At 45.2% G+C, this 22616-nt stretch overlaps 1 protein-coding gene across 1 annotated transcript in view; it reads left to right on the forward strand.

Annotated features, from left to right (window-relative positions):
* Positions 1 to 1775: 1775 nt before the first annotated feature.
* The window catches only part of LOC137433138 (sodium/potassium-transporting ATPase subunit beta-1-interacting protein 3-like), a 303574-nt gene continuing 282733 nt past the window's right edge, over positions 1776 to 22616 (forward strand). The window contains exon 1 of the mRNA XM_078783348.1: positions 1776 to 1966. Within this exon, the coding sequence (XP_078639474.1) occupies positions 1913 to 1966 (54 nt within the window). The 5' untranslated portion in view covers positions 1776 to 1912. The remainder of the gene's footprint in view (positions 1967 to 22616) is intronic.

Here is a 22616-nt window from a genome sequence, read left to right on the forward strand (position 1 = left end):
ACCGGTGCAGCTGGCGATCATCCCTCCTTGTGGTTCTGCGGGGACGTCCTGGCCTCGGTATTGGAGTCGGGACACCCCTCTGAGCATTTCGTTTCAGGATCTTTGACACCTGACCTTGAGTGATGCCATACTGCCAAGCAATAGCATGCTGTTTCATGCCGGAATTTCGTAAAGCCACCACTAAATGACAAACAGCATTGTCGAGTTGACGGACCATCTCCAGGGGAAGCGGCAATAACTTTTGTAGACGTGCAGCAGTTGTTTTCCACTAATACAGAACGCAACAACCCTTATATACCCGATTGTGAAGCCAATCGTCAAATGTACCTGTCCGTACATTTTGTCACAGCACCTGTGATATAATCCTGTTATTGACTTCTTGCTGCGACAATCAGTGGCATGGTTCTTTTAACAAATAAATCACCGAAGCGTAAAATAAACTCACCAGATTGATATACTGAGTTAAGAAATTAAACCCGTCAAGAAAAAAAATATATTCCATATTAAATGCCAAGTCTCTGTGTGTGTGTGTGTGTGTATATATATATATATTGTGTGTGTATATATATGAGGTTGTTAGTCCGACGAATTACCCAAATGTAAGTGAATAAAATAATATATATATATATATATATATATATATATATATATATATATATATATATATATATACAGTATATATAAATATATATATATATATATATATTATTTTTTTCACTTACATTTGGGTAATTCGTCGGACCGTCATTGGCTGAGGGTGCAGCTGTGCCACTGATGCAGTGCCCCGATCACCAGTGCACCTGTGCTCATTTCGTCGACATCAGAAGGATGACGGGCTGAGTCAAACCCACCTGGTGTTAATTCAACGGCCGACCGGAATTCGAGCTCCAGACACCAGGATCCACAAGGCAGCCTCCCGAACCTTTAAGGTTAAGCCAACGCCAGGTGAGGGCTTTTCGCAGTAAAATGAGTCAACACCTCACTCGAGCGCATTCTAATTCTCATTGTGAAAATTAATTGTTCATGATTTTAATTACACACCCTTCCGTCGCACATCTCAATTCCAGTCCTTTATTTCATACCTGTACTATCACTGCAATAATTACCTTGCTTTTAATCATGTACTCACTTGGACGGTGTATAAATATGGCCCTTACTGGTATCATGAAGCATGTACAGGGGAAACTGCGGTGCATTTCGGACATTATATACATTTCCCAAGAACCAGGTGAACCAATGCACCCCGATTTCACTTTCTATAATAATCTCCGCTACGAGTGCCCATTCTCCACCGTAACTTACCTCAGTTGGTGTTATGACTTATGTATTGACCTCGTACCTCAAATTAAAACTCCCAAACAGGTGCACCTCCTTGCCTGGTGCGAAGAATCAAAATATTTGCATCATTTTCGGTTTCCCGCTTTTGTTTCCTCTCTCCTCCCGTCGCAGGGACGCGACGTTTCGCCATTCCTTTTCCCGCTCTTCATCCCTGCCTTGGCTGATGGCTCCGCCCCCAAACGCACAATCGGCATCAAATTCCATTCCTGTTCCGCGCTCCTCACCCTTTCCTCCTCATCTCGTCGCTTTTCTTTTCGCTCTTTCTGCGTCATCGCCGCCACTTCCTCTTCGAAAAACCCATATTTCCATCGTCACCGCCATACATCAGTCAATGCGGTTTCCTTTTACCTCAGTTCTTTCTCCATACATTATTTCTGTGTATGTAAACTAATCTCCGCGGAGGATGCGCGTCTGAGACGGCGGGCGGGTTCCTGGCGCTCCCCACGCATCGGGGCACAGCCGAGGCTGCCGAGCCCGCGTCCCGAGCCGGACGGAAGAGGAGGGAGCGAGGGAGAGAGACGGCGCTCTTCCCGCCACCTCGCTGCACGTGCCCCGGCGCCACGTTCGCTCCACCATGCACTGCTGCACGGCGCGGTGCACTCTCGTCTTCCTGTGCACCATCCAGCTGGTACGGATCACGTGGGTCCGTCTCCATAAGGATCGCGATCATCATTTACAATTATCGTGATAATCGCCGCGACGTTTGCGGGATAGCATGGAATCTCTGCCGCCGTGAATTATCGTAACCGTTCATGGATTATGGTCATTATATATATTAGTGTAAAACGTCCCGATCTATTATTAGATATTAACCATTTAATAATATATTAATTGCCATTATGATATATGGTCATAATTTACTGTGATTATCAGGAGGATCATGAATTAGCCCCCGGCAATGATCATCATTGTGTCCGTGATCATATATATATATATATATATATATATATATATATATATATATATATATATATATATATATATATATATATATATATATATATATATATATATATATATATCCCAACCTCCATTTGTCCAGCGATCTCGTTTTATCATTACTGGTGTGGTGGATACTGCATTATTGGTTTGTTTGTGTCTGTTTGTGAACAGGATATCTCAAAAAGTTGTGGAGGAATTTGGACGAAACTTGGTGGAGAGGTTGGGAGTGTGACACGGACGAGACGATTAGATTTTGGTGAAAATCCGGATCTGGATCTGAGAATTATTTAAGTGATTCTTTACCATTGTGAGATAGGGCAAAAAAGATATACAACTTTAAATACTGTATATAGCACGATATCACAAAACGTTGTGGACTGATTCGGACGAAACTTGGTGGACAGGTTGGGTGTGTGACATGGACGAGATGATTAGATTTTGGTGAAGATCCGGATCTGGATCTGAGAATTTTTTAGTGATTCTTCACCATTAAGAGAGGGGACTAAAACTGATATTTAGCACGATATCTCAAAAAATTACGGGCGATTTGGACGAAATTTGGTGGAGAGGTTGGATATTTGACACGGACGAGATGATTCGATTTTGGTGAAGATCCGGATCTGGATCTGAGAATTTTTTTTAGTGATTCTTCACCATTAAGAGATGGGACTAAAACTGATATTTAGCACGATATCTCAAAAAATTACGGGCGATATGGACGAAATTTGGTGGAAAGGTTGGATATTTGACACGGACGAGATGATTCGATTTTGGTGAAGATTCGGATCTGGATCTGAGAATTATTTAAGTGATTCTTCACCATTGAGAGGTGGGGCAAAAATAGATATACATATTTACATACTGTATATAGCACGATATCACAAAAAGTTGTGGATGGATTCGGACGAAACTTGGTGGACAGGTTGGGTGTGTGACATGGACGAGATGATTAGATGTTGGTGAAGATCGGGATCTGGATCTGAGAATTATTTAAGTGATTCTTCAACATTAAGAGACGGGACTAAAACTTGCTTTATAAAAGTTAAAAGTTTATACTTGTTGCTTTATAAAAACATATTTGCCATTAACCTTTTTAGCACGATATCTCAAAAAATTACGGGCGATATGGACGAAATTTGGTGGAGAGGTTGGATATTTGACACGGACGAGATGATTCGATTTTGGTGAAGATTTGGATCTGGATCTGAGAATTATTTAAGTGATTCTTCACCATTGAGAGATGGGGCAAAAATAGATATACATATTTACATACTATATATAGCACGATATCACAAAAAGTTGTGGACGGATTCGGACGAAACCTGGTGAACAGATTGGGTGTGTGACATGGACGAGATGATTAGATGTTGGTGAAGATCTGGATCTGGATCAGAGAATTTTTTTAGTGATTCTTCACCATTAAGAGATAGGGTTAAAACTGATATTTGGCACGATATCTCAAAAAATTACGGGCGATATGGACGAAATTTGGCGGAAAGGTTGGATATTTGACACGGACGAGATGATTCGATTTTGGTGAAGATTCGGATCTGGATCTGAGAATTATTTAAGTGATTCTTCACCATTGAGAGATGGGGCAAAAATAGATATACATATTTACATACTGTATATAGCACGATATCACAAAAAGTTGTGGACGGATTCGGACGAAACTTGGTGGACAGGTTGGGTGTGTGACATGGACGAGATGATTAGATGTTGGTGAAGATCGGGATCTGGATCTGAGAATTATTTAAGTGATTCTTCAACATTAAGAGACGGGACTAAAACTTGCTTTATAAAAGTTAAAAGTTTATACTTGTTGCTTTATAAAAACATATTTGCCATTAACCTTTTTAGCACGATATCTCAAAAAATTACGGGCGATATAGACGAAATTTGGTGGAGAGGTTGGATATTTGACACAGATGAGATGATTCGATTTTGGTGAAGATTCGGATCTGGATCTGAGAATTATTTAAGTGATTCTTCACCATTGAGAGATGGGGCAAAAATAGATATACATATTTACATACTATATATAGCACGATATCACAAAAAGTTGTGGACGGATTCGGACGAAACTTGGTGGACAGATTGGGTGTGTGACATGGACGAGATGATTAGATGTTGGTGAAGATCTGGATCTGGATCAGAGAATTTTTTTAGTGATTCTTCACCATTAAGAGATAGGGTTAAAACTGATATTTGGCACGATATCTCAAAAAATTACGGGCGATTTGGACGAAATTTGGTGGGCAAGTTGAGCATGTGACAAGGACGGATGTATTTGATTTTGATGAAGATCCGAATACGGATACACATACGAGAATTTTTTTTTAAATCTCCAATTGGTTCTTTAGTATTGATTCATAGGGCCAAAATGATATATAGCACAGTATTTCAAAAAGTTGTGGATGACTTGTGACAAAACTGGGTGGATGAGTTGGTTAGCCAATCACAAACAAGCCGATTAGATTTTGGTTCAGGTTCGAATCCAAATGTCGCCTATCAATGGGATACAAAACTGCAAAATATCTGCACTGTCACGATGGTACGATTTATTAGTCTCCTACCCGGAGGAGACTATAGGTTTGATCTCCGTCTGTCCGTCCGTCCATCCCACTTGTGGTTTTCCAGACTTTTTTTTTTCCATAACCTCTTAACATATTCAACTGAAACTTAGTACATGGCTTTATTATAAGTTACAGACCGAGTTTGAGTTTTGGGGTGTTTTGCCAATTTTTAACGGAGTTGTGCCCTTTTTGTTTGGAACAAGAGCATTCATTAGGAGCGGTAGGGGACATGTTTTTTCAAAGCAATTCTTTGTTTTGTTTATCTTGTACCTGCTGTGAATTGCTGTGTTCATGTGAACTCGTGTAAACCCAGGCGACCGTTGCACGCCGTTCCTTGTGGGTAGTGGTCCACAATTCCATGTTAATGCATTGTGGGGATCTCACCCTGGATTGATTTTTTTTTTTCATCCTTGGTCGAGGTTTTCTCTGTTTTTAAATCGCCCTTTGTGTGTGGTTCATCCGCTCATTACGCTAATGAAAGGCAAGAGCTGTTAAGGCGCATGTCTATTTTTTTCTTCTTTTTTTTGTCTTTTCTTCTTTGGCCCGAACTTGTTTATTTTAAACGTATTCTGACAATTTCTACCTTTTAGTCTACTTTTTGTTGCTTTATAAAAACATATTTGCCATTAACCTTTTTTTACAATTTCAAAATCCTTGCCTACACAGTTTGACTGGACATCGGCAAGGATTTTTCTCTCTATCTCCCTCTCCCTCGCTTTCCAAGCCTCTCACCCCCTTACACTCTCTCCGTCCCCCTTCCAATCGAAAGCTGATATTGGCCATCTTGTCCAGTGGATGAAGATCTTAAGACAGAACCTGTGCTGTTCATGATTGGCATTCGAGTAAATGTGTGGAAATTACCTGTGACCGTGGCACGCCACCCTTTGAGGCAATGGTCCATGGTGATGCCCTGTGGAGTTAACCCCCAATGTTACTTGCACATTTCCACCCTGATAATACCATCACCCCATCCCATCTTTTACACTTATTAGTATTATCAGTATGACGCAGACCTGCTTTCGCTATCGGGTTCGTTTTGAATGGAATTCCTTCAAAGAGCGCTCGATGCTGGCTTTCACTGAGGACACAAACGTGCAATAATTTAAGCTGAAATGTGCCTCATATATTTCAAAGTAAACAAATGTTTCACTTTGAAATATGCTTATTTAATCCATGCTCAACCGTACATTAATGGGTTGTGCTAAATTTCTTGTGTAAATAGTTACTAGGTGTAATATCCATCACTCTTGCTTTCAAAGCAAGTGCCACTCACTCATTCGCCATTGGCGGGGGGGGGGGGGGGGGGGGGGGTTGGCAATCTGGTGGGAAATGGTCGGTGGCACTTCCATAACCGTCAAAGTTCTGCTCTGCTTGCCGTCACTGCATTTTCCTTTTTTGCACTCTGTTCCCCACTACAGTGGTTGATGAGATGGCATTGTGGAGAGGGTATGGATCACCGGGGCGTGGTAGGTGGTTCATTGTGCATTCCACGTGGGTGTGGAACTTTTTGTTTGGGATATTTATTTATTTACTGCCTCAAGGCGCGGCCGCATTGGAGCAAAGTTTGGACAGGTTTGATTCCATGAACCTGATGCCAACATTTTTTTTTAAACATTTCCCGATAGGGCAAAAGGCGTCCACGTGTATCGCATGCATTGTAATTCTATACAACAACTAACGTCGTTCTGACGTCTTTCGAAGAATGTGCCAAATGTTAACAAATGAGTGGAGTTGGTGTTTTGAAAAGGAAACAATGTAGTGTGACGCTCTCAACATATTACATTTTTGAGTGATTTGGCCCAGGATGGCTGAGGTGCCTGGGGTATTGGGGTAAGGGGGCATTGGACGAGACAGCTGATTACAGTACATTTTTTTTACAAGTAAGAAATTGATGTTACCTGAGAATCTATTTTCTGTTGTGAAGAAAATGTAACCATTGACACTAAAATATTCATAACATTGTTATCAATGTAATCCTTGGGTAAAAAGCAATAACCACGCTATGGGAATTTAACCCACACCAGAGAGGGCTTTGCCCACCTCACCTGAATGATGTTATGTGGAAAATATAATCACTTACCTGCATTACAGCTTTCAAGACTCAACAAGCCAATCGTAAGCAAAGAGAATCGGCACGTGACTACTCAAAACAAATGATATGCAATGCCATTCAATCTTCAAGAAACCCTTATAACGCGGTCATTCGACTCGTAGCACAGGTGTAAGGTGGTTCAGGTACCACCTTGTGATCTACCTAAACCAACGAGGCACAGTATTATTGTAGCACAGATGTGCCCAACTGATATATACCACCTTTAGAGGCCATTTTTCCCCGCAGAGCAGGGATTGGACTTTTTTGGGTACCGTGGTCCTCTTTTTGAAGCAATGTTTCATGGCCGGATGCCCTTCCTGCCGCCAACCTTGTTGGTCGCCCCTTGCGACACACAGGGAATTATTACCAGTGAGCTGGTACTCAATTTGCCGACCTCAGAAGGATGACAGGTTGAGTCAACCCCCCTGGTGTTAATTCAGCAATCAACCGGGATTCGAACCCAAGATCCTAGGATCCCAAGCCAGCACCCGAACCGCTAAGCCAACACTAGGCTTGAATGGTGCCCAACTGATATAACTGCAGTAATTCAACCAATGGGATACAGGTAACGCCATCTGAGTTTCATCCCAAATTATGGACTCCACATGGTGGAAGTGGATTGTAGCGTACCTGGGTAAGGTGAAATGACCACGTATGCACAATTGCTCGTGTGTACGATAAATGTTTCTAGCAGTCTCGAGCCCTGGCAATGACAGGCAAAATTAGACAGTCAGTGCATACATACCGCTGGAGTGAACTAAATCCCCTTTGCAAATATCTCTTGTGAATACCTCTGCCACTGAAGGTGGACGGAGGTTATGTTTTCACCCCTGTTTGTCTGTCTGTCCGTTTGTGAGAAGGATACAGTCAGGAAAGGACGAGAAAAGTAATTTGAAAACTTCTGTTCATCATCATTCACCATTTCGCTCTTTGCAGGGCAAAGGCCTCAGCATGATGATCCTTCTAGACCTTTCTGTCTGGCGTCACTCTTGCCCAGATGTTATACCTCTGTAGTAGTTGGTCAGATTGTCCAGCCATCTCATACTCGGCCTTCCTTTATCTCGTTTTCCAACTTGTGGTGTCCATTCTATCATTATTTTCATCCATCAATCATCTTCTCTCAACATCACACGTCCTACCCGTTGTCATTTCAGTCCTTTGGTCCGTTCTGTTGTATCTCTTTACTCCATTATCCCAAACAACTTCTGTTACTTGGGAATTAATTTGTTGACATTAAAACATTAACAGGAAAAATATATGTTCAGCAAAGACCTTCATTTAGGGGGAATAGCAAAGACCTTTGTTGAGTTTGATGTTATTTTTATTTTATGGCTGCCCAATGCTCTTGGTGTGTGACATCCCGATACATTTCTTAAGTTTCCATTGTGATTTGAACATCATCCAAGTATGTGAAGGCCTGCTCATGCTCTATTGTCGTGTCTGTGTGTGGCTGTGATTTTTACCTGACCACAGTAATCCTGGCATATGTTGCTCATGCTCTATTGTCGTGTCTGTGTGTGGCTGTGATTTTTACCTGACCACAGTAATCTTGGCATATGTTGCTCATGCTCTATTGTCGTGTCTGTGTGTGGCTGTGATTTTTACCTGACCACAGTAATCCTGGCATATGTTGCTCATGCTCTATTGTCGTGTCTGTGTGTGGCTGTGATTTTTACCTGACCACAGTAATCCTGGCATATGTTGCTCATGCTCTATTGTCGTGTCTGTGTGTGTCTGTGATTTTTACCTGACCACAGTAATCTTGGCATATGTTGCTCATGCTCTATTGTCGTGTCTGTGTGTGGCTGTGATTTTTACCTGACCACAGTAATCCTGGCATATGTTGCTCATGCTCTATTGTCGTGTCTGTGTGTGGCTGTGATTTTTACCTGACCACAGTAATCCTGGCATATGTTGCTCATGCTCTATTGTCGTGTCTGTGTGTGGCTGTGATTTTTACCTGACCACAGTAATCTTGGCATATGTTGCTCATGCTCTATTGTCGTGTCTGTGTGTGGCTGTGATTTTTACCTGACCACAGTAATCCTGGCATATGTTGCTCATGCTCTATTGTCGTGTCTGTGTGTGGCTGTGATTTTTACCTGACCACAGTAATCCTGGCATATGTTGCTCATGCTCTATTGTCGTGTCTGTGTGTGTCTGTGATTTTTACCTGACCACAGTAATCTTGGCATATGTTGCTCATGCTCTATTGTCGTGTCTGTGTGTGGCTGTGATTTTTACCTGACCACAGTAATCCTGGCATATGTTGCTCATGCTCTATTGTCGTGTCTGTGTGTGGCTGTGATTTTTACCTGACCACAGTAATCTTGGCATATGTTGCTCATGCTCTATTGTCGTGTCTGTGTGTGGCTGTGATTTTTACCTGACCACAGTAATCCTGGCATATGTTGCTCATGCTCTATTGTCGTGTCTGTGTGTGGCTGTGATTTTTACCTGACCACAGTAATCCTGGCATATGTTGCTCATGCTCTATTGTCGTGTCTGTGTGTGGCTGTGATTTTTACCTGACCACAGTAATCCTGGCATATGTTGCTCATGCTCTATTGTCGTGTCTGTGTGTGTCTGTGATTTTTACCTGACCACAGTAATCTTGGCATATGTTGCTCATGCTCTATTGTCGTGTCTGTGTGTGGCTGTGATTTTTACCTGACCACAGTAATCCTGGCATATGTTGCTCATGCTCTATTGTCGTGTCTGTGTGTGGCTGTGATTTTTACCTGACCACAGTAATCCTGGCATATGTTGCTCATGCTCTATTGTCGTGTCTGTGTGTGTCTGTGATTTTTACCTGACCACAGTAATCCTGGCATATGTTGCTCATGCTCTATTGTCGTGTCTGTGTGTGGCTGTGATTTTTACCTGACCACAGTAATCCTGGCATATGTTGCTCATGCTCTATTGTCGTGTCTGTGTGTGGCTGTGATTTTTACCTGACCACAGTAATCCTGGCATATGTTGCTCATGCTCTATTGTCGTGTCTGTGTGTGGCTGTGATTTTTACCTGACCACAGTAATCTTGGCATATGTTGCTCATGCTCTATTGTCGTGAGTTTGCAGACAGACAGAAATTGCAGACAACGCACACTGCATGCGGTACACATACGCAACCAAATGCCTAACCCTGCTTTCTGCTTCACGAGCACAGGGTAACAAGCACAAATACCTTGACAACTGGAATAACAACCACAACTAAGTGTTATAAAAGGTCAATTTTTCGTGTTTCACATCATTTTATATCTTTGTTGAGCATCATAGGTAGACAGGCAACATGTTTGTGAATGAAGTGCAACGTGCTGTCTTTTGATTAAACCCATCAGCAAAGCAATGGGTAGGCACGCCTCGTCCTGATGAAACCACACGGAGTGATAATAGAGCACAGTGACACTATGATCACATGATGAAAGTCTATGATATGCCTCTGATAAGGTACCATTATTCCAATCGGTACCATTCTATTTACACCTTCCTTTGGGGACAGAAATCCTATTTTGTTTTTTTGCTCACGTGTTATAAAAACGCATTTAACCATGCTGGCCTTTCTTCTCGACTTTTGCTTTTGTCTATCTTTGCTCGGAATTATCAGCCTATGCCCCGTGCAGCGGGGATACTATGTGTCTGTGTGGGTTGTTGTCTCTTCTATGTTTCTGTGTGGGTTTATGTGTGTCTATATCTGTGTATGTCCAGGCCGTAACTTTTTTTTTAACCATTTGAGCTTTTGTCTTTAAATATTCAACAAAGCTTTGTTATGAGAATATGGAGAAAACAATTCATTTTTTTTCCAAAAGGTCAAAGGTCAGCTTCACATAAGATAGTCAATTTTCATCCAATCCATCTGAAATTTTATGAATTTGCATATTAGGTCACTGACTTGCTTCACCAATGAAAAGCCAGAAGCTAACTGTTTTTTTGTTTTTTTAAAGATGAAAATGTCGAGGTTGCATAAAATCGTCAATTTTCAGCTGAATGACCTGACATTTCAAGAATTTGCATATTAGGTCACTGAATTGGTTCACCAATCAAAATAAGAAACCAATTGTTGTTTTTAGATGAAAAGGTCCAAGGTCAAGGTTGTATCAAATTGTCAATTTTCATCCGTTTGACCTGAAATTTTAAGAATTTGCATATTGGGTTACTGTATTGGTTCACCAATCAAAAGGTAGAAGCTGATTGTTTTTTGTAGATTAAAACGTCAAAGGTCAAGGTTGCATAAAATTGTCAATTTTCATTTGATTGACTTGAAATTTGAGCAGTTGTTGATCAAAAGGTCAAAGGTCAAGGTTGCATAAAATTGTCAATTTTCATCTGATCGACTTGAAATTTGAGCAGTTGTTGATCAAAACGTCAAAGGTCAAGGTTGCATAAAATTGTCAATTTTCATCTGATTGACTTGAAATTTGAGCAGTTGTTGATCAAAGGGTCAAAGGTCAAGGTTGCATAAAATTGTCAATTTTCATCTGATCGACTTGACATTTGAGCAGTTGTTGATCAAAAGGTCAAAGGTCAAGGTTGCATAAAATTGTCAATTTTCATCTGATCGACTTGAAAATTGAGCAGGGTTTGCATATTAGGTCACGGAAGCCTATTGCTTTTGAGGTCAAAAGGTGAAGGTCACCTAAAATTGTCAATTTTTTATATATTTTGTTTTAGCTGTTTTCGTCATATTTATCATACGGAAGAAGAGTCTCGATACAAAGAAGATGAGTCTGACACGGACGGGTTTGCATTTTCAGATGCTTTCTAGTTTTTTTTTGTTTTCAGCACGTTGGCTTTGTTGATGTCCTTTGGTAGTGAGGCGAAGGTTTTCTCCAGTTTCCTGTTGACTGTGACAAAGCTATGCTGGTATATTCAATGCTGTCCAAGACTAGTGTTGATCTGAACTTGATTAAATCCATGTGTCCATTTGGTGGTCTCTATACATCATCTTGCACGAGGGCGTCCATAATCATTATTGAAACGAAAACAATAGCTGGGACATCTGCTAGTGAGCGTGGCCTGTTTTTCGTTTGGCTTTGTTTTGGCAGTCTTGTATTATGGACCATTAACTCCATCGATGTGTTCCCTCCCTTACCGCATTAGTTGATGTTCATAACAAGCATGAGCACTGAATGTAAGGTTTTGTTCCCATTTATTGAATACAAATGCAAACGGGCCGGGCCAAAATGAAATCCGAGGAGAAATTTGGGCCTTTCTTTCAATTAGCACCGCACTTAAATCGAATCTTGGAGCCATGATTCATTGCGTTCTGCTCCAGCCGGTTGGGCTTTGAATCGGGAAGTGAAAGGGTTTGGAAGTGAGATGCAGGTACCTGCTGACAAAATGAAATTATCCACAGACAATGACTCGCAGCCTATTTATCCCATCGATCGCTCCCTCTAAGCTTCTTGTCCTTGAGCAAAGACAACCTGGGGCCATAGTCTAATCATGAGCGTTTTGTTCGTTGGCCATGTCATCTGTCTTTGCTGTTGGACTTTGTTCATTAGTATTGTATTTGCTCCTTCCAAGAGAGCGTGTCACTTCCTGAGTTAACTGTGTGGGCATTCAAACACCCTGGGTCCAGATGGTCAGCTCATCACCTGGTGTACCTGCTCTATTGCAGATTCGCTTGTTTGTTATTGCTGGATCAACAAACTGATTCCTCGACTACACACTTTGGTCTGATTAAATCACTTGCCCCTCTGGTTGAAGTAACATGCTTGTGATCACAGAGTCATGTTTTATCGGTTTCTGACTTCTTCAAGATTGATGATGGACCATTCATAGGGGAGCGGCTTTGGAGTGCTGATGAAGCGCCGAGATATGACAATTTGGTAAATACATGCACCTTCGCTGTGGTTTTGGTTGGCAAACCTCGAGAGATCTTACCAAGCGTTTCGAGCCAGTGCTATGGGACCTTGACAAGGTTAAATGTTTGAAGTTTATCAATGATGTAGTGATTTGTGTATAATTCAACGATTATCCCTCATGTATCGGCTTGTTCTACCGTTTTATTTTTTATCTATTTTTCAATCCATTAATATTTTTCACATGACATTTTGTTGTCTTCTAGGGGCTGACAGGATGGCCTAGAGCAGGGGTTCTTTACCTTTTTTGAGTCATGGACCCCTTTGAGAAGCTGGTGAAAGCTACGGACCCCTCCCCAGAAAAATGCACATAAGCACATAAACACAAAATTTTGCACACAATGAATACATTTTATTGCATAGGAAAATGATTTCCTTCACATACCGTCATAATCAGAATGAAAAAACAATCTTTACAAAGAATATATCTCACTTTTTTCATGCAAAAATCAATGACCATTCCCTGAATAAAATGAAAATATTCAAATTGTGCAAAAGAAACAAAAAATAAATTTCAATTCTGCTCAAAAGTACATTTCAGTGAGAAGGCTGTTGTTGTTTGGCTTCAATAAGAAGATGAAATTGTCTTCAATTTCTATCGACGGGAACTATTCTAGAAGTCATAACTTGACGACGATGACGACTGTATGTTACCTGACTGTACACTCAGTATCATCCCATTTCAACCTATATTACAGATCTACTAGTCTTCAGTAAGCAAGAACAAGTACATAACATCCTGTACATAGACAAAAAATAAAACTTTTTATAAAAAACTAGCGAAAATAAATTTTAAATAATTTTTATGCGCCTGGTTCACGGACCCCCTGAAGCCCATCCACGGACCACAAAGGGGTCCATGGACCACAGGTTAAGAACCCCTGGCCTAGAGGTAGGCACTCTCACATCTAAGCTGTTTAGACTGGGTTTGATTTCCGACCTCGCTATAAACTGTCATCTCCGATGTTTCACGGGCAGGGTGATTTGTGAATGTGTGCTGTACCTCGGATGGATGTTAAATGGGCCTCCCGTCTGCCAGCATTCGTTGGTGGACATTAAATATCCCATGGTGTCCTTTGTGAAGAGTAGGCGAGCCATCACTGGCACCATGGCCAAATTCCTGCCCTAAATAGTGGGACGTCAGCATTGGCCAGCCGGTTTGTGAAGACTCAGGCCAAGCTTCCTTTGGCTGACCCCACAAGAAAGGTGGGATAATGGCGGCTGCTAAATAATAAGATTTTGTTGTTTGCTAAAATCAAACTGACCATACTCCCATCACTCGTGTTTTCTTATTTGGACCAGTTATGTGACATTAAGTTGTTCCAATGAGCATATTGCCTTGTTCAAACCATATCATTTGCTGCTTTCCAGTAGGATTATGAATTTAGCGCAAATAGAAGAGGTGAAATGATGGAATAATAGTCGGCATTGTACATGTAGAGATATGTAGGTTTTGTTTCCACATGAGGACTTACTTCATAACACTGCGATTCTGCCTGTCGTATGCATACTCCTGCTTCACCCTTTGCTCTCTAATACACTTCCCAACCTACTTACTGATCTACCCTCTCCATCCCACCATTTTCCTTTCTGCCACTCATCCACTCATGCATGTAATGTCTTGGTCTGCTTTTCCTCCTTTGATCCCATGTGAGTCTGTGAACCTGCTGTCCTCTGTCAATTTGACCTTTCATGAGCCGATCTTTCCAAATGCTCCAAAAAAAAAAACCAAGCAATAAAAAAATGTATCTGCCTCAAATCCCATGTGCTACGTGTATGTGGTATGTCCATTGTCTACTACCGTCTTTGTAATTGATGCATGTTGATGTCTCCTAATGCCCTCATTCTACACACAATTTATACACAAACTTCTCCACAAGCCTTAAATCACTGCTTAAAAATACAAAGGATGTACAAAGCTTTGTTTCTATAATGCAAATAATGCTGTGCTAAAATCCTTTTCATAGTACTGGTGTAAAAAACCCCTTTTTTGCCTGCCAATCACAATGCAGCATTAAGATGTCATTGAGGACACACACCAGCTGACCTGAACCAAAACCCGAACCATGACTTACCCAGTCTGACCTGAACCAAAGGAGTCCTTTACAACATGGATGGACTAAGTTCACTTCACTCTGATCTCAGTCTTAACTGAAAATTTTAGTCAAACCACTGGCACGGGCTCACGAGCAGTCCACATTACGAGGTCGGAGAACAACCTTTAAGATGGTGCCAATGGAGAAGATCCTCGATTTTAAGACTTTAAGATCGCTGTGCGGTGGACGGGCTAATTAAGTAGTTCCTCGATCATAAACTGATGTTTGTGGACAGACAGACAGACAGACAGACAAAGCAAACCAATTGCTTAACCCCACTTTTCTCTTTGTACGCGGGGTAAAAACCTAAAAGGGTTATGCTCAGCGAACATGGTGTCCACAGACTCTGACGGCCATACTCAATCCATCGACCATTGAGGGAACTCACACTATCAAACTCCAGGGTGAAGGAATTTCATCCTTTTACTAAATGACCTCTGGTTGCAGGTCCACCAGTTGCAGGAGTACAAAGGTCTCCAACATATCCAGGTATTTGTTGGACTTGATAGTTGCTTCAGTAAAGAAGAATGGCACAATGACTTGGTCATGCATTATTCCACACAACACATGGACCTTTGGGCTGTCACGCTCAAGTTATTGGCCCTCAGAGGCGGTGCAGAGCCCCAAATCCTGACGTCATCTTTGTTAACATTGATTTGTTTGAAAAGAGCACACGTCATACGAATCCGCCGTCAACGTCTAAGCATTCCAAAATGTCCACGGCAAATGTTATGCGTCGTGTGCAATAGTCCGTCTTGAGTGCTTGCACCAACTGAACCTTGTACACGCACAGCCACAGTCACATGTGCAGCACTTAATGCACTGTTGAGCGGGGTAGCTGTAGATCAAATGGAGTTGTAGGGAATGCGCTCAAAAGACTCACAAACGTGTTCAACATCCTCACCACTTGTGTTAGACCGGCTTGCCCTCTTCTTTTGCAGGATTCCACCAGTCTCGATAAGCCTTTTGTGCCACTCAAGAATAGTTTTTCTCAAGGGTGGCTGCTTTCTATAGGTCGTCCTGAAGATTCACTGAACAACTACTACTTAAACTGCTATGATTACTCTACTACTACTCCTAATCCGCATGCCCAGCTAAGGGGCGTAGTGACCCTCTTGGGGAGTTGACCCTTTTGCACTTCGTTCTCATGGGACAAGGGGAACGTGATGTTAGGGCAGGAATTTTTGGAATTTATTTTGTTTCTGGTGCCGGTGATTGCTTGCCTGCTCTTCATGAAGCATACCATGGGATCTTTAATATCCACCAACTAATGGCAGCAGATGGGATGCTCGCTTCAGCATCTATTTGAGAGATGGCACATACATTGATGAATCACTGCCTGTGAAACACCAGGATCACGTTTTATATACCTGGGCTGAGATTCGAACCCAGGCTAGACAGCTTAGTAGTTAGTGTGCATTCAAGTACAAGGCCATCCTGCCAACCCATTCTTTTAACCAATGTTGCTGATTTGGTTTCTATAAACCAGGCAACAGACAATGCTTTTTGTTGTGGGGATGCTATTTGTAGTCAATGTGATGTCATGTGTCACAGGAGACATTTGGAAACGAAAGAAAAGTCACTAAAACTTTGAGAAATGTTATTTTACATGCAGCGAACCTCATTGTGGTATTCCTTTTCATTTATTATTAAATACAGTTTGAATTTGGAATGATTCATTTGTGGACACCCTGCACGTTGAGGGAATTGGTTCTTAAAAGTGATTCCAAATTTAGGATTGGCAAAACAATCACCATGCATTGACGCAACTGAATAGGTTGTGTGATTTAATGCAGATGGTGACCTGTGAACTCAAAAGAAAAGTTGGCTGTTCTGTCTTGGCAATGAAAATTTCATGAATCGAGGACAAAACCTATTGACAAAGCCTGAAATTTCCACTTATAGGGGAGAGTGGGGTAAGTTGAGCCTAAGGGTAAGTTGAGCCACCCCATGTTTCTTAGAAAGTGAAATATTTGAAGTTGTGAGAGCGCCATCTATACTTTCATAGCAACAGTCTTTCTTCCTGAGTACACATGCCGAGGAATATGAAGCAGGGGTAAGTAAGATCTAATGAAATTTGTATTTTTTTTTCGGAATTTCCCAAACTTTGAGTTATGGTGTTTCGAGGGTGATAACAATAGAATTAATGGAAGCTTAATGAATTGTTTATGTAGTAATGTGAACATGAATGGTGTAGATTATTTACCTGAGAGTATGAATTGTAAATTGAATCAATACGTGAAATGAGCATGTTTATATTCAAAGTGGTGCCCGTGGGGTAAGATGATCAATTGGGTCGGGTCAAGTTGAGCCATGGCTCATCTTACCCCATGAACATGTGTGCAAGATAAAGTTACTGCTTTATACGCAAGTTGGAGTTGAAAACTGTAGTTCTTGTAACACTGATACTTGTGTATAGATCTAAATCCTATTCCTAAGAATGATTTATGTAAATATTTTTGCATTAATCACAGGTAAATGGAAAAATGCTTTGGGACTATAAAAGGAAGACAGCACGTGGTTGTTCTTCATAATTATTTGAAATACAAACCAGTTCATCAGCATATCTGACTGATAAATCTTGACGATTACATATGTATGAACATTCAGCCAAAGTTTACTGATAATTCATGTGTCTTACTAATAATCAGAACACAATACATGTATAATTATTTCAGTTCAAACTGTTAAATTTCATTAGATCAATTACATCATGTTACTTTGTAATAGACACGAGGTGCTTCTTACATGTGCGTAAATTTCACACAAGGGAAAGGAGCATTTATCAAGTTTCAATTATTGAACTGAAAAATCTGATCTGAAAAACGTGAACATTTACAGGAAACTACTTTGTCTTGTTTTGCATTGTTAAAGCTATAAGCAACAGCTTTTGCGTGATTGTTAAAAAAATGTGTATTCATTAATACTTCATGCATTCCCAGTTTCAATGGGTTTTCTCAGTGTTTTATCAATATAATAAGCTTTTCCAGTTGATCTGTTCTTAAACTTTTTGTCTCAAACTTGTTTTATTGCTGTTCTGTCCTGTATTGAGCCGGTGAATTTGATGGGACACAAAATGTTTCATGCTGTTTTTTCCTTGTGGCTCAACTTACCCACTGGCTCAAGTTACCCCGAACCCATGATCAACTTGCCCCATCATTGGGGCAAAATGAGCCATTAGACAACTTTTTTTTGAAGGCCTCTGCTAATTAATTACATGAAAATGAAATGGTAACATGTGTATGAGGGGAGAAGCAAGTATTTACACCATCATAATCACTACTATGGCTCTGATGCACAGCACTTTATATTTGATGTCCAGAAGGGCATTACTGAAAAATGGCTCATCTTACCCCACTCTCCCCTATAAATTGTTACAATCTCAAAACCAAGCAGTGAAGTTATGGAACAAACAATTCCAATACAAATAATCTTTGATTGGATGATATAGAAGAGATGATATAAATATTACAAACAAACAATTGAATTATCGACATTTGGGAGTTTCATGGCAGCAGGTAATAATAGGCATTGATTTAGCCACTCTTCATTAGGCCGTAGTACAGGGAGGAGGGGGAGGCACTGACTTGATTGTAATCCCGAGTGCATTCCTTCACAGCTCCAAGTCATTTATATTTTATGCAGTTTCTTTTTGCAATAACAACACATTGCTTCAGTGGCTCTTCTCATTAAACAGGTGCAGTTATATTGTCAAATCAAAGTTTTCTATACATATAATGGGGCTGGTAGAATACCGAGAGGTATGTGTACTCACCTCTGAGCTTTTAGCCTAGGTTTGAATCCTGACCCAGCTACAAAATTCCACCCTGGAATTACACATGCAGGATGATACATCAATGTGTGTGCCATCTGTCAGATGGATGTTTAGCCAGAAGAACTATGTGACAGCACTGGTTGTTGATCTTCTACTATATTGTGGTGCTGTGCACACACGACTCGATTGCCAGAGAGGTAGGCCACAACGCGTGGATACAAACAAGAGTCTTTATTACAAGCTCGCATATCAGCACTAGGCGGGCTCGACCTTAGAGCCCGCATATATGTCCCGAGGCCATGCCTTGCCCCCGGGCGTGGCCGATCGGCCGAAAGGCGGGGCATGTATTTCAGTTCCTCGCCTGGACGCTCGCGCCACCCACTGGTGCGCGGAATTATTGACCCTTGTGCCCGCCACACACGCCCCCCCAGAATTCCCGCGCACCTGAAGGGTGAGCTTGCGGTGAAGCCAGATGACCCGGCCGAAACGCCCCCTGGCGATGCGTGTAGGGCTGGGGGGTAGCGGGACGGTGGGGCTGGGGGGTGCCGGGGGTCTTACCGCCGGGGGCGGCCTCGACGCGGAGGCAGAGCTGCTTGCGGGGGGTGGTCCAGATCGAGGTGGGCCGGCTTGAGGTGGTCCACGGAGATACGATCCGGGGCACCGCCGATGTCCACGGTGAAATGTTTGTCCCCGGTCTCCAGCACGCGGAAGGGCCCGTCGTACAGGGGCCGTAGCGGTGCCCGGTGGGCGTCGTGCCGGACGAAAACGTACTCCGCCGTGCGAAGCTCCGGGGCGACGTGGGAGGACCGGCAACCGTGGTTTGCCGTCAGCACCGGGGCGAACCTCCGGGCGGTCTCCTGCAGGGTGGAGCGCTGTTGCGCCGCGGACCAAGGAGCCATGGAGTCGGGGATAAATTCGCCCGGTACCCACAGCGGTTGTCCGAAGACCAGCTCCGCCGAGGACGCGCGCAGGTCATCCTTGGGCGCCGTCCTGAGGCCCAGCAGGACCCAGGGGAGCCTGTCGGCCCAGCTGCCGTCGCGGAGGCTGGCCCGGAGCGCTGCCTTCATCGAGCGATGAAAGCGCTCACACAGGCCGTTGGCCTGGGGGTGGTAGGCCGTGGTGCGGTGCAGTTTGACGCCGAGCCCTTGCGCCACCGCGCCCCAGAGCTCCGAGGTGAACTGGGGGCCGCGGTCGGACGAGATGTCCGAGGGGGCACCGAACCGGGCAACCCAAGTGGCGATGAAGGCTTGCGCCACATCAGCCACAGACGTCGCCGCCAATGGCACGGCCTCCGGCCACCGTGTGGTGCGGTCCACCATGGTGAGGAGGTGGGTGAACCCCCGTGAGGGGGGCAGAGGTCCCACCAAGTCGACGTGGACGTGGTCGAACCGACGCCGGGCACCGTAAACGGGGCCAATGGGGCCTGGGTGTGGCGGTGGACCTTTGCGCGCTGGCACGCGAGGCACGTCCTGGCCCAGTCGCGGACGTCCTTCCTGAGGCCATGCCAGACGAACTTCGCCACGACGAGCTTCTGGGAGGCCTTCGTGCCCGGGTGGGACAGGCCGTGGATGGCGTCGAAAACCGGGCGCTGCCAGCCAGCGGGCACGATGGGGCGAGGCCGGCCGAGGGAGACGTCGCACAGGAGGGCCGCGCCCACGACGTCAAACGGCACCTCGGTGATGCGGAGGCCCGTGACAGTGGTCCGCAAGGCCTGGACGCCGGGGTCGGCGGTCTGGTCCTCCGCCATCCGGGCATAGTCGATCCCGAGGTGGACCGCGTGCGCGACGGACCGGGAAAGGCAATCCGCCACCGGGTTGTCTTTACCCGCGACGTGACGGATGTCAGTCATGTACTCGGACATGGCAGAGAGGTGACGTAGCTGCCGGGCCGACCATGGCTCGGCGACCTTGGCCATCGCGAACACAAGGGGCTTGTGATCAACGAAAGCCGTGAACGGGCGGCCCTCGAGCAGATGGCGGAAGTGTCGGACGGCCAGGTGGAGCCCGAGCAGCTCGCTGTCGAAGGTGCTGTACCGGCGTTCGTGTGGGCGCAGCTGCCGGCTAAAAAACGCCAGGGGCTGCCAAGCACCACACACCCACTGCTCGTGCACCGCGCCCATCGCGTAGTCCGACGCGTCGGTGGTGAGGGTGATCGGTGCATCGGGCGCCGGGTGCGCCAGCACGGTGGCGTTGGCCAAGGCCAGCTTTGCGCCCGCAAATGCCGCGGCCATCGGCACCGACCAGGCGATGTCACCTTTGCCCAGCTTCCCCCGGAGGGCCTCGTGCAGGGGGCGGAGGAGCGGGGCACGAAGCGGTGGTAAAAATTGACCATGCCCAGGAATTCCTGGAGCCCCTTGATCGTGAGGGGTGCGGAAAACTCTTGACAGCCTCCACCTTGGCTGGTAAAGGGACGGCCCCGTGCCTGGTGATGCGGTACCCCAAGAAGTCGATGGCGGCGACGCCGAAGCGGCACTTTGCGGGGTTGATGATCAGGCCATGCTGGCCCAGGCGTTCGAAAAGCGTGCGGAGGTAGAGCAGGTGCTCCTCCCGGGACGCGCTCACAACTAGGATGTCGTCCAGGTAGGCATAGATGAAAGGTAAGTCACGCAAGACGCTGTCCATGAGCCGCTGGAACGCCTTGGCCGCATTCTTCAACCCAAAAGGCATCCGCAGGAACTCAAAGAGGCCGAAAGGGGTGATGACGGCCGTCTTTGGGACATCGTCCGGTTGTACGGGGACCTGGTGGTAGCCTCGGATGAGGTCCACCTTGGAGAACATGGTCGTGTTTGCCAACCGGGCGGAAAAGTCTTGGATATGCGGGACCGGGTAACGGTCGGGGGTGGTGGCATCATTGAGCCGGCGGTAGTCACCGCATGGCCGCCATCCACCGCCGGGCTTCGGCACAATGTGCAGAGGAGAGGCCCAAGCGCTGTTGGAGCGCCGTACGATACCCAGCCGTTCCAGCGTGGCGAACTCCGCTTTCGCCACGGCGAGCTTCGTGGGGTCGAGGCGGCGCGCCCGGGGCGTAGACCGGTGGGCCGACGGTGGGGATATGGTGCTCCACACCGTGCTTGACGGCCACCGCTGAAAAGGTGGGCCGTGTGAGGGCCGGGAAACTGGCGAGGAGGCGGGTAAACTCGTCCGCTGCCGGAAGCGTACAAACTAATCTCGCCGGGACGGAACCTTTCAGCAAGCCGCTTGGCAAGCCGCTCGGTGAGCGCTCAGTGAGCTGCTCAGCGAACAAGCGAGCGAGCTGAAGGTTTCGGCCTGGATGAGACGTCAACGCTTAACGTCCACCAACAGCCCATGTGCACAAAGGAAGTCCGCACCTAGCAGGGCCATTGGCACACTGGCGGTGACGAACGACCATTGGAAGTGCTCCCCTCCGAACCGCAGGCAGAGGCAACGCTTCCAGAATGTGCGGATGGGTGTTCCGTTGGCGGCAAGCAAAGCGGGGCCCCGGCCCGCGGCTTGCTTGTTGGACGCGGAGGCAGGGAGGACGCTTACCTGCGCTCCCGTGTCGCATAGAAAACGACGACCAGACGATGTGTCCGTGATGAACAGGAGGCTGCCGGAATGGCCGACGCTCATGGCCGCAAGTGAGCGCCGGCCCGGTCGTTTTCCGACCCATCAAAAGAACACGGCGGGCCGCATGTTCTCGCCTTGCAGCCGAACCTGGCGTGATAGTAGCACCAGATTTGCGGCGGTGGCGGCCGCGTCGGCCGTGCCGGCGGCGGTGGTGGTGGCGGCGGCGGTAGTGGGCGGGACGTAGCAGTGGCCACGAGGGAAGCCGGGGGCGCTGTAGCCTCCGCACCGGGATCCACTACGGCAGCACCGTAAACCGACCGCGTGTCGCAGGCCGCGAAAAATTTGTCGGCCTCTCCGGCCAGGGCGCGGGGTTCCGTGATTTTGGAACCGGCCAGCGCGAGGCGCA

The sequence above is a fragment of the Myxine glutinosa genome, chromosome 8 (genome assembly GCF_964187855.1).
Source record: "Myxine glutinosa chromosome 8, kmMyxGlut1.1, whole genome shotgun sequence".
NCBI classification, from domain to species: domain Eukaryota; kingdom Metazoa; phylum Chordata; class Myxini; order Myxiniformes; family Myxinidae; genus Myxine; species Myxine glutinosa.